The sequence below is a fragment of the Nicotiana tabacum genome, chromosome 12 (genome assembly GCF_000715075.1).
Source record: "Nicotiana tabacum cultivar K326 chromosome 12, ASM71507v2, whole genome shotgun sequence".
NCBI lineage: Eukaryota > Viridiplantae > Streptophyta > Magnoliopsida > Solanales > Solanaceae > Nicotiana > Nicotiana tabacum.
Window position 1 is genome coordinate 110560730 of NC_134091.1, and position 22304 is coordinate 110583033.

Consider the following 22304-nt stretch of genomic DNA (forward strand, 5'->3'; position numbering starts at 1 on the left):
AAATCAATACCGAAATCAATATCCCTGTCGGGCGGCATGCCCGACAGGTCTGCAGGAAACACATCCGAGAAATCTCGCACCACCGGAACAGAATCAATAGCAGGAGCCTTTGCACTAACATCCCTCACAAAGGCCAGATAAGATAGACAACCTTTCTCAACCATTCGTTGAGCTTTCAAGTATGAAATCACTCTACTGGGAACATAGTCTGTAGAGCGGCTCCACTCAACCCTCGGCAACCCCGGCATCACCAACGTCACGGTCTTAGCGTGACAATCTAGAACAACATGATATGGAGACAACCAATCCATACCCAAAATCACGTCAAAATCGACCATACTAAGCAACAAGAGATCTACTCTGGTCTCCAGGCTCCCAATAGTCACCACATATGACCGATATACTCGGTCCACAATAATAGTATCGCCCACCGGAGTAGATACATAAACAGATGAAACTACAGACTCACGGGGCATATCCAGAAAATGAGCGAAATACGATGATACATATGAATAAGTGGAACCAGGGTCAAATAAAACAGAGACATCTCTGTGGCAAACTGAGACAATACCTGTAATCACAATATCTAAAGCAATGGCATCTGGTATGGCAGGGAGAGCATAGAAACGGGCCTAGCCACCCCCTGATCGGCCTCCCCCTCTCGGGAGACCCCTAGCTGACTGAGCCCCACCTCGAGCTGGCTGGACGGGTGGTGGAGCTGCTGGTGCTGGTGCCATTGGCCGAGTAATATAGCGTGGAGCCCCACTCAACAACCTAGGACAATCTCTCTTAATGTGACCAAAATCTCCGCACTCGAAACAACCCCTCCTCTGACAGAACTGCTGCTCCTGACGCCCAGAGGAACTACCCGTGGAAACCTGAGCTGACGAGACATGGTGAGAACTCTGCGCTGGTAGTGCACTGAACGACGACTGGCCCTACTGATGACTGTGTGATCCGTGGCCAGATGATGCACCACGGTTGACTGGGCGAGCCGTCTGAGCATGTCTGAAGGGACGACCCCTACCGTGTTGGAACTGCCCCCAGAGGGAACACCGCTAAATCTACCCTGTCCACGAGGCCTCCTAGCTGCGAACCATCTCAATCTGACGAGCAATGTCGACAACCTCGTCGAAAGTAGCACCAGACACTCTCTCTAGTCATAAGCAATCACAGCTGAAAAGTGAGGCCATCTATGAACCTCCCGATCCTCTCCCTGTCTGTGGGAACCAACCAGATAGCATGACGGGCCAACTCTGAAAATCTCATCTCATACTGCGTCACGGACATATCACCCTGACGAAGCTGCTCGAACTGCCTGCGCAGCTCCTCTCTACGGGACTGGGGCACGAACTTCTCCAGGAATACACCGGAGAACTGCTGCCAGGTAAAGGGTGCTGCGCTGACCGGCCTACGCCTCTCGTAAGCCTCCCACAAACTGAAGGAAGCCCTAGAGAACTGAAAAGTAGTGAACGAGACCCCACTGGTCTCTAGAATACCTGTTGTACGGAGTATCCTCTGACACCTATCCAAGAAGCCCTGTGCATCCTCTCCCTCGGTACCACTGAAAGATGGAGGCTGGAGTCTTCCAAACTTCTCCCATCGATGCTGCTCATCATCAGGCATGGCAGGAACCACGAGGGGATAGGGGATAGGAGTTTTTTCCAATTTAAGTGACATTATTCGAAATGAGATTATTTATTTATTTAGAGTCGCCACTTGGAATAATTTATGGTGTCCCAAGTCACCGATTTATTTTAGAATCCCAAATCGAGGAAATTTAACTCTTATTTTTGATCCGAGAACACAAAAGACCGGGTAAGGAATTCTGTTAACCTGGGAGAAGGTGTGAGACACTTCCGAGTTCCGTGGTTTTAGCACGGTCGCTTAACAATTAATAATTGGCCTAGTTATCTGATTTAATACATGTTTTAAACCCATTGTGCATTTTTGTCTTTTACCGCATTTTAATATTTATGGAATTTATTTGAACAAGTCGTGATGTCGCACACTTGTTGTTTTGGTAGACATTGCGAACCGCGCCACGTGAAACGCACCCGCGATTTACAACATGTTTAATTTTATTATTATTTGAAGTTATGATCAAGTCGCGTGAAACGCGCACTTGAATTGGGGTTTACGTATCATGACTATGCCACAGGAACCGTACCCATAGTCACGATGATTTATTATTAATCGCGCCTAAATCAAGCTACGGTGTTCGAATATTATTCAATTACTAATTTTGACATTATTGTAAGGTCATGAGGTATGTATATTGTTATAGAGGAAATGAAGTAAATTAATTATGGAAAAAATTGGCTAGCTTGTGTATGTTTATTTGTTTTTGGTCATGTGCAACAATTAGCCCATAAATACGCTACGAAAGTTCAATTAAAATCTTACACCAATCATGGCCCAACCTAATCTCTTATAATTTTACTGTTAACCAATATTTGAAATTAGACTAAATTTATGGCAGGAAAAGATAGATACATGCAGGATCAATTTAGTCACTAAGATAGGAGATCAAAATGAAACTAAAACATGCTAAAATGGAAAGCCATTACTTCATTGAATAAACAAGAAAAGTAACAAATTAATACATATTCATCAATAAAATTAACCATATGAACTACTAAAAAGGACAATAAATTAATCTTAACAAATACTCAACATGAGAACAAATTAATCTTAGCACACTCAGATGCGAACTCGATCATATCGTACTCAAAGTTAAATTAAAACAGAGTGACCCAAAACATTAATGAGAAAAAAAAACAAAATAGAAAGAGAAGTGAACCTTTGTATTGATGATTGTGGATTTAAATTACAACCACTCAATGATCAGATAGCTCTCAACTGGACCCTTCGGACCACGGAAAACTCGAGCGGCAAATCTCAACTTGCAACCTCAATCGACCTTGCAAAACTGACGATTTAGTGGCTATTTTTGGAGCTTTTTTTTTGGGGGGGGGGGGGGATGATGCTCAGAAGTCGTCAAGGCTGGTGGTTTTGGGGTGGTGAACCTGCTGGATTTTTCGAAAGAAAGCCGAAGAAAGAATGATACGAGTAGAAATTTCCTTATCCTAGAAGAAGAAAATAATTTTTTCTCAATTCCTTCCTCCCTCTTTTTTCCTTTCTCTCCTCTTTTTCATCACATTTCTCTTCTATTTATAGAATATTTTTTCGGAATTTTCAGATTTTTATTTTTACTTTTTATTTATTTTTTTATTTTTAATTAAAAAGAATTTCCACTTCCCATTTTTCTTATTTTTTTTAAAAAATAATTCCCCACTTTTCTTTACTTTTATTTTTTAATTTCTCACTTTTTTTACTTTTAACATATTTAAAATCCCACTTTTTAGTTTTCTTTTTTTATTTCCCAATTACTTTTACTTTTTTTTTTTAAAAAAAAGCAGATACCCTTACTTTTATTTTTTAATTCCAACTTTAATTTACTTTTCATTTTTTAAATTTCCACATTCTTTTACTTCTATTTTTTTAATTTTCCACTTTCTTTTACTTTTTTTTTATTAAACAATTTCTACCTACTTTTACTTTTACTTTTCAATTTTATATTTCTACTTTTCCTATTTTTTAATTCCCATCCGAAATTTGTTTTAAAAAAAAAATAATAATTAATTTTTATTTATTTTCGGTTTTTAATTCATTTTATTTAAAAATAAAGATAAAAATAATACTAATAGTAATAATTGACCTTTTAAATTATTAATAATTTTTCTATATATATATATATATATATATATATATATAATAAAGCTAAAAATATATATTAAATTCTGAAAATATTTACATAGTAGAAGGTGATAAAAATTCAAATATAGTCAAAAATTAGGTGCTCACACTTATAATCAGGCATGACAGGTACCACATAGTCCTGAGCAACTACAACCGGTTGGGTTGGTGGTGCCTCCGGTGTCTGGAATCCCTGTACCACCTGCTCCGGTGTGCGGGCGGTGGGAGTCTGAGCACCTCCCCTGGCCTGAGAAGTGGCTGTTGCGGCTGGAACAGAGACCGCTTGACCAAGACTGGTACATGCGGTCAGAATCTGAGCTAAGGCCTCCTGAAGGCCTGGAATCACAATAGGCACAGGTGGTGCCTGAGTTGGTCCCACCGGCTAGGGGTGAGCATAAAATTCGAAAAACCGAATTCCGAACCGGACCAAATTAATTCGGTATTTTGGTTTCGATTTTTTCGGTATTTCGGTATTAAATTTTCGGTATAACGGTACGGTCCTCAGTATTAGGATCTTGAAATTTCGGTATACCAAAATACCGAATTTTTAAAGAATTTCATGTAGGACCTATACTGTCCAGCCCAACCCAATAAGCGAAATGTAGTATCTCTACACTACCCTAGTGCCCAGCCCAACCCAATAAAACTAGGCCCAACTCTTATCCTCTTTCCCTAGTTTCACTTCACTATAGGAAATTAGGAATTAGTAATTGGAAACGGAGAAACCTAATCTATACTGAAGAGATCAGCTGTGAGAGAGAACTCAGAGAAGTGAGAACCTAAGTACTGGAGTGCGATAGAGACGAGTCAGACGACGTCACAGCGACTTCCAGTCCAACCCGACCTTGCCCGCATCTGCGGGTTTCCACCGCAGGTGCGAAACACCAGAAGAAACCAGCAATGCCTATGTCCAAATTTCCTTCCGATGGGCATCCGAAACACCCCCGAGGCCCCCGGGACCTCAACCAAACATACCAACAAGTCATATAACCCCATGCGGACTTAGTCGAACCTTCGAATCACTCAAAACAACATCAAAACACCAATTACACCCGGATTCAAGCCTAAAGAACTTCTAAACTTTCAAATTTCACAAATGGCGCCGAAACCTACCAAACCACGTCCGATTGACCTCAAATTTTGCACACAAGTCATATTCAACATTACGGACCTACTCCAACTTCCGGAATCGGAATCCGACCCTGATATAAAAAGTCAACCCCCAGTTAAACTTTCAAAAAATTCGACTTTCGCCATTTCAAGCCTAAATTAGCTACAGACCTCAAATTCACAGTCCGGACACGCTCTTAAGTCCAAAATCACACAATGGAGCTAACAGAACCGACATAACTCCATTCCAGAGTCGTCTTCACACACTTCCGACTACGGTCAAAATCCTGAGACTTAAGCTTGTGTTTTAGGGACTAAGTGTCCCAAAACACTTCGAAACCAAAAACAAGACCTCCCGGCAAGTCACTTAAGCAGAAACAGATACGGGAAAAACAGTAAATAGGGGACCGGGGCTAATAGACTCAAAACGACCGGCCGAGTCGTTACAGGGTGCCCGATACGGGTGCAGATCTAGAGGTCGGATCCTTCATGATCTAAATTTTAAGATTTGGGGGTATCGATTCAGGTACGGATAATGGTGGGGATTCGGGTAAAAATAATTCAAATAAGAAGCCGTGAAGGAAGCTCAAATAAGAACTGATTATGAGAAAGTGGTAAAACCCTTAGACCTGCTGTTACCATCCATCTAGTAATAAACTATTTCTGTAAAACTTCAGGTTGTGGGTTGGAGCAAAATGAATCATTAAAACCACCAACTAGGCAACGAGATAGGAACTGCTCTTTTGCTTCTTCCGGCTTGGTCTGAGAAGCCATTTCCAGCCATTTCTCCAAGTTGGCTGCTTGGATGTAAGACTTCTCAGGTGTATTGAATCTATGAAGAAATGGGTTAGAATTACCAAAAAACCTGATAATCTTATCATCAATGTCACACCATCTCATTTCATTTTTCAATACGAATGAAACGCCCATATATAATCGCAGATTTTCTGTCACCAATCCACTTTTCAATATGAATGAAGCACCCATATATATTGAAGTTCTAGTATACTCTATATAATAAATTTTGTTGCTTTCTTCCCCATCTCCTGTATAGATCCCCCGAGCCCCTAGATGCCAGCCGTAAATTATCACAAGCCCAACGCAAATTGTTCTCGTCTATTTTAATCTTGCTAATAAAACGACTGCTCCTATCTGTGAGAAAAAACCACATGTAACGACCATCACTAATGTCTTTAAGTTTAAAAGATTTTTCACCGGCCTTAAAAAATAACTTTTCCTGCATGTTAAAAGTTGGCTAAGCCGATGAGAGGGCTCGCCGGAGAGAGAATCAGAGGGAGGGGGAAAGTTGCTAAACAAGTTAACACTGCTACTTAACCAAATAACAGTCCTGCTGAATCTTGTCGTTGAATTGACGGAAAAGGTTCAAACCTGCCCCTCGACTATCCGAAATAGGACAGGTTTACCCTCCATTAAAAGTTGGCATCATTTGTGCCCCTACCGTGATCTAACGGAGTCATTTCTACCCTCCTTCACTAACATACGCAATTTTCTAATTTTTTTATTCCGAAGAAATATTCCTCTTTTTTAAAATCCACTTGGAACGCCCCCTCCCCCTCCCTTTTTTTTTTCTAGAAAGGGTCAAAACCTGCCCCTGAACTATACGAAATGGGACAATTACACCCACACCCTTTCCAAGTCCCTTATTTTAATTTTATCTTTTTATTTCTTTTTTCTCACTTTCATTTTCTTTTCTCTTTCTTCTTCCTCTCCTTTCAACCTTCATCAAAGAACCTCATTCAAAACCTCTCAAAGACCCCAAAAAAGTTTCCCAAACAAAAGTAACACATGCCAATAAAAATACACTTATGCCCACCCACAAATGTACAAACATAACACACTATTATGAAACTTCCATATTCAAGTGAACTTCTAGTAAAATCGTACTTACATACCATGCATGCTTTAAATGACTTAAATTTCTATTTATTGACCTTTTTCCTCTTGGTTTGTATAAGAAGAAAGTACAACAACAACAACAAACCCAGTGTAATCCCACAAGTGGGGTCTGAGTAGGGTAGTGTGTACGCAGACCTTACCCCTACCTTCAAGAAGGCAGAGAGGTTGTTTCCGGAAGATCCTCGGGTTAAGATAGCTAAAAGGAAGGGCAACAACAAAAAACATACCAATTAGAAAACCGAAGCAAAAATACAAAACTAAATACACTAGGTACTACAATTAGAAGACCAACACGAAAGCAATAACAAGTAATCACAGAAGTCAAGAGATACGAGAATACACAAATAACATTAAATCACGTACTAAAGCTACTGATACCGACAAGGACAACACTCGACTACCTGTCCTAACCCTGTACCTTATTTTTCAACCTCCACACCTTCTTATCCATGGTCATGTTCTCACTAAGCTTGAGCAACACCATATATTGCCTAATCGCCTTTCCTCAATACTTCTTCAGCCTGCCTCTACCTCTCCTTATGCCTTCCCAACCTCTCATACCTCCTCATCGGTGCATCTGTGCCTCTCCTCTTCACATGCCTGAACCATCTAAGTCTTGCCTCCCGAATGGTTCACATGCCCACCTTGTCCCCATTTCTAATTCTAACTTGGTATGCCCGCACATCCATCTCAACATCCTTATTTCATTCACCTTCATCTTTTGGATATGGGAGTTCTTGACTGGCCTACACTCCGCCCCATACAACATAGTCGGTCTGACCATCACTCTGTAGAACTTGCCAAGTTTTGGTGGCACATTCTTATCACGCAAAACACCGGAAGCGAGCTTTCATTTCATCCACCCTGACTCAATACGATGTGTAACATCCTTGTCTATCTCTCCATTCCCTTGTACAACTGACCCAAGATATTTAAAACTTTCTTTCCTAGGTATGACTTGCAAATCAAGCCACACGTCTTTGTCCACTACCTGAGTTGCACCACTGAACTTACACTCCAAGTATTCTGTCTTGGTCCGACTCAACTTGAAACCTTTAGACTCCAGGGTCTGCCTCCAAACCTCTAACATCTCGTTAACACCGCCTCGCGTCTCATCAATCGGAACAATGTCATCTCCAAATAACATGAATCACGACACCTCCCCTTGTATGTGGCGTATCAGTGCGTCGATCGCCAAGGCAAAAGAAAAGGACCAAGGTCCTCATCATAACTGGGAAATGTTCCGTGTACCCTCCCATGGTCCTCACTCGAGTTTTAGCTCCATCATACATGTCCTTAATAGCACTAATGTATGCAACAGGAACACCTCTAGCCTCCAAACATCTCCACAGAACCTCCATCATACATGCTCCTTGGCATTTTATCATAAGCCCTCTCTAAGTCGATGAATACCATATATAAATCCCTCTTCCTCTCCCTATACTGCTCCATCAACCTCCTAACAATATGAATAGCTTCTGTAGTCGATCGTCCCGACATATATTCATTTTGATTTTCAGAAATAGTCACAATACTTCTCAACCTCAGCTCCACCACTCTCTCCCAAACTTTCATAGTATGGCTTAGTAACTTGATGCCTCGGTAGTTGTTGCAACTTTGGATATCACCCTTGTTCATATACAGCGGGGCCATCGTACTCCATCTCCATTCTCCGGGCATCTTCTTCGTCCTAAAAATGACATTAAAGAACCCAGTGAGCCACTCCAAGCCCGCCCTACCCACGCTCTTCCAAAATTCCATTGGGATCTCGTCTGGACCGATTTCTCTCCCATTGCTCGTTTTACGCATAGCCCCCTCAACCTCTTCGACTCTTATACGCCTACAATACCTAAAGTTCCTACGACTCTCTGAGTGTTCTAAGTCGCCTAGTTCAATGATCACATCCCCCTCTTCGTTCAAAATTTTATGGAAGTAAGTCTGCCATCTTCTTCGAATAAGTGCCTCATCCAACAAAGCTCTGCCTTCCTCGTCCTTTATGCACTTCATTTGGTCCAGGTCACGGGCCATACTATCTCGCACCTTGGCTAGCCTGTACAACTTTTTATCCCCTCATTTGCCTCCAAATTCTTCATATAAGCGTTCAAACGCGGCCGTCTTGGCCGCAATAACTGCTAACTTTGCTTCCTTCTTACCCATCTATACCGCTCCCTATTCCTCCTCTTCACCTCCTTGTCCATACTCTCCCGAAGCTTCAGATATGCCGCTTTCTTGGCTACTACCTTGCCTTGAACCTCAGTACTACACCACCAATCCCCTTTGCGGCCACCAGAGGAGCTCCTCGAGACCCCTAATACCTCTCTAGTAGCCTCCCTAATGCAATTCGCAATCGCGGTCCACGTACCACTCGCGTCCCCGCTACTCCTCCATGCTCCCATAGCCATCAACCTATCCCCCAACTCATGTGCTCTATATTAGTCAAAGCTCCCCACTTGATCCTAGGTAGACCAAACACAACCCTCTTCTTACGCTTCCTCATGATCTCCGAGTCCATGACCAGAAGTCTATGCTGAGTCGTAAGGTTCTCACTTGGGATGACCTTGCAGTCCGTGCCTAGAACTTTATCAGACTTCCTGAAGAGTAGGTAATCAATCTGGGTCCTGGGTCCTGGCCACCGAACTCTAAAAGGTGACCAGATGCTCCTCCTTCCTCGGAAAAGTGGAAACTAGACTTAGCTATCACTTAATCAAAAGCCTTAGCAAAATCCAGAAATGAAGTACCACCTCCGTTTCTAACACCGAAACCGTAGCCGCCATACCCGTCATCGTAGCCCCCAGACGACGCCCCAATGTGGCCATTAAAATCTCTTCCTATGAAAAGTGGCCATTAAAATCTCTTCATATGAAAAGCTTTAGTATGGGAATACCACGCACAACCTTGTCCAAATCCTCCCAGAAACGCCTTTTGACCTCTTCGTCCAAGCCACTTGAGATGCGTACGCACTAATAACGTTTAAAGTAAAACTCCCAACAACTAGAATAATGCCCATCAACCTATTGTTCACCCTCCTAACCTCCACCACTAGCTCTCGAAGATCCCTATCAACCAAAATACCTACCCCGTTCTTGCCCCCCACACGTCCAGAGTACCAAAGCTTAAACCCGTCTACATCCCGTGCCTTATCTCCCACCCATCTAGTCTCTTGGAGATAAGCTATATTGACCTTTCTTTTCTGGAGAATCTTCGCTAACTCCACAGACTTTCCCGTCAAAGTCCCTATGTTTCCGAGACCCAACTCTCAACCTGGAGGCATCCTTACCACCCTTACCCCTCTTGCCCCCTAGGACATGACCTTACCCTACCATCGTTCAGTACAACCACTATAATCTAATACACACTAAGCAGGAAATACCACAGAAGTAGCGGCTGGCTAAAAAAATAGTGCAAACAGTCCGAAACTAAAAAACACAGAAGGACACAACTAATGAACTAGGAATGATAGTAGCAGCAAGGTATGTGAGACTAAGTACCCTAAAGAATGCTAAAAAGGTCCGCAAACAAATACAAGTGAGTTAAACAGATTAATCACAATTAGAGCACAACAACTAATAAGGAGCACACTGGAGGCAAAGCAACAAGTAACGGAATACCGAAACAGAATATAACAAAATAAGAACGCACCAGGAACAAAGCAACATGTTTCACAGAATATATCGAAAACAGAGTATAACAAAACAAGAACACACAAAGCAACAGGTCACAACAGAGTATATCGAAGGCAGGGTGTACAAAACAAGAACGTAGAACCTGGTTTATGGACGAAGTCATGATAGTCGCTGGAGGTGATGGGTCCGGTCGTTGGAGAGTTGCCACTAGTAGTACAAATTTGGCCGGAAAATGCGCTGGCGTCTAGGTGAAACTTTGCCGGAGTTATGGCAGCCTTGTTCCCTGTAGTCCAGATGAAGAACAAAAATAAAACACACACCCACAGAAGGTTGGGGAACGAGGGAGAGGGAGAAAATCCAAAGGGGAAACCTCCTGGTGAGAGGGGAAGGGAACGGAGAAAGAGTGAAAGGGGGAAGAAAGAGAGAGAGAGAGAGATGAGAGTCCAGAGAGAGGTGGGATGGCCGACGAGAACGCCGGTGAAGAGAGGCGGCGGGAAAGAAGGGGAAGAAATAATGGAGATTAGGGGAGAGAGAGAGAGAGGGATGGGAGGCGAGAGAGATGGGAGAGAAGGAGTTAAAACATGATTTTTTGGTAGATAGGACCTCTTCGGCAACCTTTTTATGTAAAAGTTAAATTAAAATAGTAAATTTTGTAACACAAAACAGTCAAGGCAAGATCAACTCGTGAGTGACACGGAAATTTTGCTTTCTTTTAAAAAACTATTTAGTTACATCAAAAGTTAAAACTTTATTAACGGTAAGCTATCCTAGTCTTACATGTTCTCTTTGCATTCAGAACCATCCTCATTAATCTTGGAGGGTTCTATGCTATTAATAGATGATGATGCACAAAGCTTAAATTCATTAGGGAGTAACTTATCGAAGAGAACCAATCAGAGTTTAAGAGATTATATCAAAGAGAACCATTCTATTTTAATTGTAATACATACAAATAAAAATACGCGTACACTCACTCACAATGGAGGTTGAAAAGAGAGGAAGAAGGAGAAAGAAAATGCAAGAGAGGAGATAAAAATGCATTTTTTGTTGGCTTGGAATTCTTTGGGAGGTTTGGGAGAGGTTCTTCAATGGAGGTTGAAAGGAGAGAAAGAGAAAAGAAAATGAAGGGGAGAAAAAAAACTAAAAATATAAAACTAAAATAAGTGGCAGGGGAGGGGTATAACTACCCCATTTCGTATAGTTCAGGGACAATTTTTGACCCTTTCTAGAAAAAAGGGATGGGGATGGGGGTGGGGGTGGGGTGGCCCAGGTGGATTTTAAAAAAAAGAGAAATATTTTTTCAAAATAAAAAAATTCGGAAATTGCGTCCGTCAGTGAAATAGGGTACCCTTTAGGTCATGACAGGGGCACAAATGATGCCAACTTTTAACGGAGGGTAAACCTGTCCTATTTCAAATAGTCGAGTTGATCTAAATGCCTCCATCTCCTGCATATTTTGCCTTTACCCTCCTAGGCCTATCTCAAACACTCGCAAAACCAAAGATATTAAAACTGTTCTTCTCTGTTCAATGACATCAAATTAGTTATCTTCTATCTCTCTGATTTCAAAGGACCTTTCCCCAGTCAGGAAGAAATGCACTTCTTGCCATCCTATCGTCTTATTCTTGCCTCTCTTTCTCATACATCGTAACCTGAGACTAGGTTTAAGTTACTCAGCTATTCCAGCAAAACTAATGGATGCTAAGGATTAGGCAATAGAAGGCCAGTAGGTAAGAAAATCATGGGAAAAGGAAAGCACAGAAAACAGTAGGAAAGAAGAGATTAGCAGGAGAAAATTTAGTGATGATCAAGACAGTCGAAGAGTAATCAGGAAGTTTGTGGGAAGTTAGATTACGATAAGTAATGCCGGAGAAGGCACACTTCCCAAGAGAGAGTCCATCCTAGCCCCAACGTGGTCAGGTAGGTTATTAGTCCCTTGTTTACCTAGCATAATGTCAGTGTTGGTTTGAAGTAACAAAAAATGAGATAGCTATGTTAAACGTTTATACTTAATAGCTTATAGAATGGAGTAATACTGACGTTATTATGCGTTTATACATATGGAAATATAACACCCCGGAAAATTTCGAAGTACTTAAGCGCTATTAAGAAAGTTGATGTGCGCTAATTTTATTATTTTGTGTGCAGACGAGAACTATTAATGGGATGGATATCAATTGGATATGATAATAAGTGTACGAGTCATATTATAAGTGATGTGAGGTCTAGGGAGAGTCCTAAGTCCAAGTCAAGTTGAAATTTTCATGATAGACTAAAGTTGCAAATGAGTACGCACAAGACCAAATTTTGGACGAGCATATATACATATATATAAGGAGTTATGTGGTGGATCACCTATCAAATTAAAGGTCTTTGAGTATAATTTCTAACGCTTCAAACCGTTTGTCATTTGGATATTCCTACAAGAGGTTATGACCAAATTACCAAAGGCTGGCGGAGGAGCCTGCGGATGCGAAGCATCCAAGGCAGTGTCCGAAAGAGAGGCTAGCAGTGAAGTGCTGCCATAGTGTCCAGGTCCGCATCCGAGCTTCAAAGAGGAGTGAAGTGGGGATGCGAAGCATCCAGGGCCGCATCCGAAACCCAGAAATCTGGGCCTATAAATACAAGGTCGGGGAAGGGGGATATTTTGAGTATTTGGGGGTTAGGGTTCTTGAGGTGAAGGGACGATTTTGAGCTCAAATCAAGTCCAATCAACCAAGGTAAGTTATTAATGATGTTTTGGGTTGATTATTACTCAATATACATGATTTCTAACATCATTCTTACATCCAAATATAAGATTTTATCATCAAATCCTCAAGAACACAAAAATCACCAAAGTTGTGATTTTTCAAGATTGATCTACTAGAGGTAATTCCAATGCTTCAAACTCGTTTAATATGAGTAGTTAGAAGTATTTGAAGCATTTGTTGCAAGTTTTAAGGGTTGAAAGATTGGATTATAAAAATCTAGTTCATGGCATGAATAGTACTTTTGAGAAAATAAGGGAGAAGGTGAATGGTAATCTTGGCGATGAAATTTATGAATACATTGAACCTATGGGATTTGTTACTAATATTGGTCTCATTGGATGTTATTATTGTAGATTGAAGTTGATTAGTGTAGTGCATCATTGTAGTATCATTAAGGGAAGAATTTGAGGTATGTTGGCTGAACTTTCTCTCTTGGAATTGAATTCCAAAATATTTCCGTAAGATCAAGTATGATTGGCTCAAGATTCCTAACTCTTACATTCTGGGTTATTCCCTATAAATTTGATTATCCCGAATGAGCCTTATGTCGAAATATAGATGTTCCAAGTATGGGTTGTGTATTAATATGTTATGGCTTTGAGTCATGTTTCAATGAAAGATAGTATGCCAAAATGTGTGTGAAATCTCAATATTCTTAAGACTCTTAATTGCTCATATGTGCACCTAAAGTCTTGATTGGGAATGTCTTATTATTGATAACCTATAAAGATGGTTGGAAGTGAAATCAGTGAATTGGGGGATATAAAGTGTGACCAACGTGCCAATAGTGAAAGGCATACTTGTGGCCAACCGATGTAATGAAATAATGTGAGAAAGATTATGAATGAGCTTTGACTCAACTATTCCAAAATTTACTTCGACAATATAATCGGCTAAAAGTTTATGAACTCAAGTGATGCACATAAGTGGCTGTTTTAGCTAATGCTATGCTTTGTAAGTAATTTTCAATGTGCTTTGCATTCTTACATATTAATGAGTGGAAATTGTGTATGATTTTAATTTGTGCTTTGATTGCCAATCACTTTACTCCATTTATTGGAAAGGAATTGATTATGTTTAAAGCCTTTATTACTAATGAACTTAAAGTTATGATTTCCGGAATATTCCACTTGTTGATAATTATGATAATGATCTATGAAAGGGAAGAAATGAAAGTGTGGAATATAAAATACGGCCATTGTGCCATGAATAAAGAATCATATGTTTGGCCAAGAGAGCCAATGAAATAATGATGTTGTAAGTGGTTGAAAGTACGGATTAGGTGCTATGTGATGTGAAAGGTTATGAGATGTACGTATTTGTACTTTTGTTTCCAATGTGTTATGAAACCCTATGGACTGTCTTTGAAACGCATAGGTATATGGTGTTATGAAACCCTATGGACGGTCTATGAAACGCATAGGTATATCGTGTTATGAAACCCTATGGACGGTCTATGAAACGCATAGGTATATCGTGTTATGAAACCCTATGGACGGCCTATGAAACGCATAGGTATATCGTGTTATGAAACCCTATGGACGGTCTATGAAACGCATAGGTATATCGTGTTATGAAACCCTATGGACGGTCTATGAACGCATAGGTATATTGTGTTATCAAATCCTGTGGACGGTCTATGAAACGCATAGGTACATTGTGCTATGAAATCCATTGTGATATGAAATCCTGTGCACGGTCTATGAAACGCATAGGTGCATTGTGTATAAGAGGTATAGATGTAAGGTATGAATAAACACTATGGACGGTCTATGAAACGCATAAGTGTATAATATGATATGTGAACACTATGGATGGTCTATGAGACGCATAAGTGTATAATATGATATGTGAACACTAAGAACGGTCTAATGAGATACATTATTAATGCAGACAATAGGTGCCCCCTTTTGTTGTCCTTGTTTGTACAGGTTGTTTCAATTACATTATATTATGTGTTCCACGTATAGATTATATGGGCATTCTATTTTGAAAGAGGATTTCTAGCTATACATACTAGTGCTATTCGACAGTACTAACGTCCCTTTTGCCGGGGGCGCTGCATCTTTAATGGATGCAGGAGGTTCTACAGCAGGTGGCATTGATAAGTAATAGCAGTACACTCTTTTCAGCTGATTTGGTGAGCCCCACTTCATTTCGGGGTCATGTATCTTTTGTTTCTCATGTACTTTGTGGTTGAGGTATAGCCGGGGCCTTGTTGCCGGCATTTCCATATTACTCTTTAGTTGTACTTAGAGGCTCCGTAGACAAGTTGTGGGTGGTATTTGATGTTGGGAATTGGATTAGAACTGTTGGTATTTGGCAACATGTTTTTCATTAAATCTATAAACTCGTACTATTTCGAAAATATTGAATGATGTTGTTAATGGGAATGAATTGGAAGCGGTTAATGAAATCTCTTCGGTATTTGATTAACGGAGTACATATCCTCTTTATTCATGAATGAATCTGGGTAGAATGAAATATAACAGGCTTGCTCAGTCGAGTTCACTAGGTTGAGCGCCGGTCGCGCTCCTCGGTTTTGGGGTGTGACAGGAAGCTTCTCTCTTTACTGTTTAGTTTGTAGCAATAACGTATATAATGTTACGCGGCGCCTTCCTGAAGTTCCTTGGAAGGGCGACGTAAGTCTAAGCAACCGATGTCAGTGCGGTTGCTATGCGCCAACTGAGGTCCTCACCGTACGCTAGACTAGATTGTCAGTGCCGTACGGGAAAACCAATGTCGTGAGCAATTGAGCAGCGGAAAATGAGCAATTGATGATGAAAGCTGATGATTGTATTGATGATGATGAAAGCTATTACAAGATGCAATGCGGTGTCGGGGGGGCGAGACACCAGTACAGAGAATTGTTTGAATGTTTGAATGCTTTGGTCCCCCTTAATAATGCTTAAAAAAAATAAACCAAAGTTACATGAGTTGACCTAAGAAAGCTGTAGAAGCACACTGAAAATGAATGAAGTAAAACTACTCTATGGAAGCAAGTCCGATGGCAGCAACATTGTCTTGAGCATCAGGGTCTGCGCGCGCATTGCTGTGGGCGCGCGCGACACTATTTGGATCTGCCAACGGCTGGGCACTGGTGCTTGGCATTGAGTCTGCGCGCGGGGCACTGTCTGTGCGTGCGGCGCTGTTGGTAACATGATGGTTTGTGCGCGCGGCATTGTCGGTGCGCACGGCACTAATGGCATTGGCCAGCCGCTGGGCGCTGGCACTGATTATTGGTGGGGCGACAGAGGCGCATGCGCGCTTGTCACTTGGCGCTGCCGAGACCACGGGGCCAACCGTTGCGCTAGGCATTGGGAGGCTTGCCGGGACGCCACGGGGCGCGCCCAAGGGGTCATGGGTCGATGATGGAAAGCAGCCCATGACATTCTCCCCCACCTGAGTTGGCGACGTCCTCGGAGCCTTACCTGCCGGATGATGATGATTGGTCAGGCTCTTGTTGGCTGGGAGGTATGTTCCCCTCGGTGTTGTGAGATGTCTTTCTGAATGATCTTCCATGCATTTCTGAAATGGCCTGAGGCGGCTGACATGGAAGACTGGATGGATTTTCCACGAGGCTGGTGTGTTCAGCTGGTATGTGGATTATGCGCCTTTCAATGGAAAAAGGCCCGATGTAGCTTTGCAAAAGGCGAGTATCTTGGGTCCTCTTTGCAAATAAGTTCCGCCTCGGGGTTCTTACCATCACTTTGTCCCCTGCTTGATGTTGGGCAAAGTGAAGGTTTTGTTCGGCATACCTCGTTGCCCTCTCTTGGGCTTTGACAAGATAGCTCCGCACTATCTTCAAAGTTTGCTCCCATTCTGTCGAGAAACTGGCAGCTCGATGAGATGATGGCACGTTTGGTGCATTCACATTTTGTGGGAGTAATGGTTGCTGTCCGGTAACAATTTCAAAAGCGCTTTTGTTTGTATGGGCGCACTTTTGTGAATTGAAACACAGCTGAGCAGCATCCAGAAGCTTCACCCAATGTGTTTGTGATCCAGTTGCAAATTGGCAGAGATATTCCTCCAGCATGTCATTGAACCGGTCTGTTTGATCATATGTTTGCTGATGATGATGGTTTGAGTTGTAATTCAATTTGGATCCGAGGCAACTGAAGAGTTGGGTCCAAAATTTGCTAGTGAAGCGTGGGTCGCAGTCACTAATGATGTTGCTGGGCATACCCCAATGTTTGACAACATGAGAGAAGAAGAGTCGAGCTGTATCTTCTGCCGATATGTTCTGTGGAGCTGCGATGAAGGTAGCATACTTGGAAAATTGGTCTACTACCACCATGATGGTTGCATGATTTCCGACCTTGGGTAATCCTGTGATGAAATCCAGGGAAATGCTTTCCCAAGGTCTCTGTGAGACAGGTAGCGGCTCCAAGAGTCTCGCTTGTGCTGAGTGATCCGACTTGTCCTTTTGGAATTCTTGACAAGTCTTCGCACAATGAGGGGCGCCATGAGCTGTTGGTCGCCGATGATGTGATATTTGTTTGATGATGTTGAGGGCAGCCGGAACCGTGGGTTCAGGTCTGTTGGTTCCCTCCTTTAACTGCATGGCCGTGATGTTTCCAGCGGCCATCTTCATGGGTATGCACGGTATGGTGCGGGGTTTGGCCCCGTTGTCTCCCATCATTAGGAGCATGTTGGCATATGGTACCGGGATGGTGTTTGTTTGCCTGAGGAATTCCAATCCCACTATCAGTTCGAAGTCATCGATAATAGCTATGCGTAGGTCAAATATTCCCTTGTATGGGCCAAGATTCATTGGCACTTCTTGGGCTATTCCACTCACTGGCTGAGATGAAGAGTTGATAGCCTTGACACGACCCTTGCATTTTTGCACTGTTAGACCGAGGCGTTGCACCTGAGTTGAGGCCAGGTAGTTGTGGCTAGCACCCGTGTCTATCAATGCTCGAATAGGTCTGCCGTTTACTTTCATGTCAACGAACATTAGGGTCCTCTTTTGTGATGTGGGAGGCCTTTCGTCCGCCTTTCCTTTCCCTTTCTTGTCGATTGGGAGTGCGTTCTTCTTGGGGTTGCCAGCACTGGTTCCCGCCAAGGTATTATGAATGGAGCCAACAAATGCGTTGAAGGCACCTACTTGATTGGGGCCGTCTGAGTCGGCGGTATCTGACTCGTTTTCAACAATCTGTTGAGCATTGATCTGTGTATTGGGACATTGATTGTTCCAATGTTCCCCGCCGCAATGACGGCATTCTGATGGGGGCTTTCTCCCCTGATTGTTGTTGACTGATGCAACACTATTGCTGCTTGAGGAAGGAGTCTTAGATTTGGATGCACCTCGATCTCCTCCGTTTCTGTTGGGGCCACCGTTGCTAGGTGGGCTCCCATTGTATCCCCCTCGGACAGGCGGCTGGGGCCTATCCTTTTGAGTTTCCAACTGATAATCCCCAAGGCACTCTGCAGCTTGAATGGCCTTGGGCAAGGTATCTACCGGTTGTCTTTGCAGTTCCATACGAGTATGAGGTTTCAAACCTTCTATGAATGCGAACAATTTGTCCTTGTCCCCCATATCCCGTATGTTTAGCATGAGTGCGGAGAATTCACGCACGTAGTCCCGCACCGACCTGGTGTGGCGGAGTTCACGCAACTTTCTCCGTGCATTGTATTCCACGTTTTCGGGGAAGAACTGCAGGCGTATGGCGGCCTTCAGTTCTGCCCATGTCTGGAGAGTATCTTCACCGGCCCTGATGGCTTCGTATTTGACTCGCCACCAGAGTTTTGCATCGCCTTAAAGATACATGGCAGCAGTTGCTACCTTCTTGGATTCCTCCAACTGTCCAACGGCATCGAAGTATTGTTTGATGTCGAAGATGAAGTTTTCCACTTCTTTAGCATCCCGGGCTCCGTTGTATGGCTTGGGCTCCGGAATTTTCATCTTTTGTGGCATGGGGGCAATGTTCATGGCACCCCTGATGTGGTTTTCGCCTTCTTTGAGCAGGCTTTGAAGGGCAGCATTGACAACATTGAGCTGGCCTGTCAAGTTGTCTATGGATTGCTGCATGACGGTCAGTCTGTCTGCCTCTAGTTCCCGATGGGCTAAATCCTCAGCACGCTCCTGTTAGAGGTCCTCGAATTTGCCATGAATTTTGGTTGCCTCGACGGTAGCCGTTTCCCGGTCTTCCTCAGAGTCCTGACTGATGTTTGCTATGTCAATTTCTGCCTGCCGCATTCTGCGGTCCAGGTGGTCCAACCTTTTGCACTAGGCTGGTTTTTAGATCAGGCAACGTATCCACGATGGGCCGTAATGCGTCAACCGTTTCTTCTAGGGTCGTGATGCGATCCCCGTAATTCACCATGGTCAGAAATGGTGATGATGATGGAAATGAGTTCCCTCGTCCAATGTCGAGCCTAGGCTCTGATACCAACTGTTACGCGGCGCCTTCCTGAAGTTCCTTGGAAGGGCGACGTAAGGCTAAGCAACCGATGTCAGTGCGGTTGCTATGCGCCAACTGAGGTCCTCGCCGTACGCTAGACTAGATTGTCAGTGTCGTACGGAAAAACCAATGTCGTGAGCAATTGAGCAGCGGAAAATGAGCAATTGATGATGAAAGCTGATGATTGTATTGATGATGATGAAAGCTATTACAAGATGCAATGCGGTGTCGGGGGGGAGAGACACCAGTACAGAGAATTGTTTGAATGCTTGAATGTTTGAATGCTTTGGTCCCCCTTAATAATGCTTAAAAAAAATAAACCAAAGTTACATGAGTTGACCTAAGAAAGCTGTAGAAGCACACTGAAAATGAATGAAGTAAAACTACTCTATAATTACAATGAAAAGGACTTAGTCTTCTATGGAAGCAAGTCCGATGGCAGCAACTTTGTCTTGAGCATCAGGGTCTGCGCGCGCATTGTTGTGGGCGCGCGCGGCACTATTTGGATCTGCCAGTGGCTGGGCGCTGGTGCTTGGCATTGGGTCTGCGTGCGGGGCACTGTCTGTGCGTGCGGCGCTGTTGGCAACATGATGGTTTGTGCGCGCGGCATTGTCGGTGCGCGCGGCACTGATGGCATTGGCCAGCCGCTGGGCGCTGGCACTGATTATCGGTGGGGCGACAGAGGCGCATGCGCGCTTGTCACTTGGCGTTGCCGAGACCATGGGGCCGACCGTGGCGCTAGGCGTTGGGAGGCTTGCCGGGACGCCACGGGGCGCGTCCAAGGGGTCATGGGTCGATGATGGAAAGTAGCCCATGACAATAATGATGTAAATGCCATGTTTGACTTTCTCAATTCATCAATATAATTTGTAATGAATCAGTATTTTTGTTGTAGCCTCTCCACCCAGCATTTTCTTATTGCTGGGCTTCATTAAATAGTTAAGACTTTTACTTAGTTTAAAAAGAAAGAAATTAATAACATAGCGGGAGGGGATATTTTCCTTTAGGTAGATAACAAAAAATATACGTGAAGGACATATATAAACAACTAAATCTGTTTCGTTTGAACCTTGAATGAAACATGTCATAATTTCTCGCTGTTCTTAGGTTTTCCAAATTATTTGCAATTCAAAATCTTCTAAGGCGAGATGCCTTGATTGTATGTGCTAATTCGGTGACTTTGTTCCTTGCAGCATAAAGCTCCTTGCATTGAGGAACTTGAGGATAAGATGCAGAAGCTTCACAAAGAACGAGCAGCAGCCATCTTAGAAAGGAGAGCTGCCAATAGTGATGATGACATGAAGGAACTAGTAGCTGCTATAAGTGCTGCAAATCAAGTTCTAAGTAAAGGAGGTGGTAATGCAGAAACAATAAAAGCTGTGGCAGCTACTGCTCTAGCTCTAAGAGCAGCTGTGAGGGAAGGAGGGGATTTTCCAGTCGAGCTAGATGAATTCAGTAGAGATGGGAATATGCAAAATCAGATGGATGTGAGCAGAAGGGCAAACGCCCAAGAACGCAGGAGAGCAAGAAATGGTGTTATTAGATGCCAGCTATAGGAAATGATAGATCCTATCCGCCAATAGAAGGAGAATTAGACACTGATGAAAGTGACACCGAGAGCAATGCGTATCGGTCTCAGCGAGATCAATTGCTTCACTCTACTAAAGAGATTTTTGGTGATAAACATGAATACTCTGAATTTTCCATAGTTGTGAGATAGATGGAAGAAAGATTATACTTCAAGCTATCGTGATGCACATGTGTCCCTTTGTATACCTGCTATTTTCTAACCCTATGTGAGGCTGGAGCTTCTGAAGTGGGATCCTCTACATGAAAATGCAGATTTCATGAATATGAAATGGTAAGTGCATTCCTCTCAAATTTTGTAAATACTGGTCTCAGGGGTTGTGAGAGCAAACTTTTCCTTGTCCGACTGTGGGACTTCCTTTCTGGGACCTAGAAGTTCGTAGCATTATAATTTAATGTCTGAGTAATCTATAGAAAATGGAAAAGAAGATGCCAGCAAAGATTAATTTGGTGTTTAGTTTTGACATGTGATGATTACACTTGTACCAGGATATGAACAGTAACTTGTGAAAGATGTACGTGTCGAACTCTTTAGTTTGTGACAACTGGTGGTGAGAAATGCAACGGCTACTACAAATTCCAAGCTAGTCAGGTGAGGCCGGTTAGTTTGTGACAGTGGGTTAATATTAGCATTTCAGAAAAAGATTTGGCGTGTACAAGTCCTTTGTATGCTATTAATAAGGTCATTTTGAGATGGAGGCTGGTAATTCGTTAATTTTCTTAACATCGAGTTTGAAATTGATCGATGTTATCGGTTATGCTTATTTTTTCTATTTTTACTTTTGACACCATCCGTTAAGTTTATTATTGACTTTATCTAGGATACATTGGTAATCCAAACTTTTTGCATTTTACATTGTGACGCAATCGTAAAGCACCTTGGGGCAATATGTGGGGCTCCAGTCTCATGAAACCTACTCCTCAAGCGCCCACTCGTATGGTTGAGATGTGTCCAACGCCTTACGTATAGGGGATATTTCACAATTCCCGTGCAACTTTTGACAAAAAAAAATTCAAAAGGAAAAGTAAATATTTAAATATTACTAATTACTATTGTGGTGATAGGTTAGACATTAACCTTTTGTATATTAATAAGCAAAAGACAATTATATGCGGGGTTGGAGCGAAATCTGTCATAACCCTCGAAA

General features: G+C 42.6%; 1 protein-coding gene across 2 annotated transcripts in view; it reads left to right on the forward strand.

Annotated features, from left to right (window-relative positions):
* The window catches only part of LOC107783089 (transcriptional repressor ILP1-like), a 31452-nt gene extending 9473 nt beyond the window's left edge, over positions 1–21979 (forward strand). The window contains exons 3-4 of one of the 2 annotated variants that reach the window (XR_012697449.1): positions 20763–21430; positions 21646–21979. Coding sequence is in view for 1 of the 2 variants with exons in the window: in XM_075226814.1 (XP_075082915.1) it covers positions 20763–21125 (363 nt within the window). In the remaining variant the exon portion in view is untranslated. Of the gene's footprint in view, positions 1–20762 lie in introns of both variants that reach the window. The other variant, XM_075226814.1, reaches the window with a different exon arrangement.
* The last annotated feature ends 325 nt before the right edge of the window (positions 21980–22304 follow it).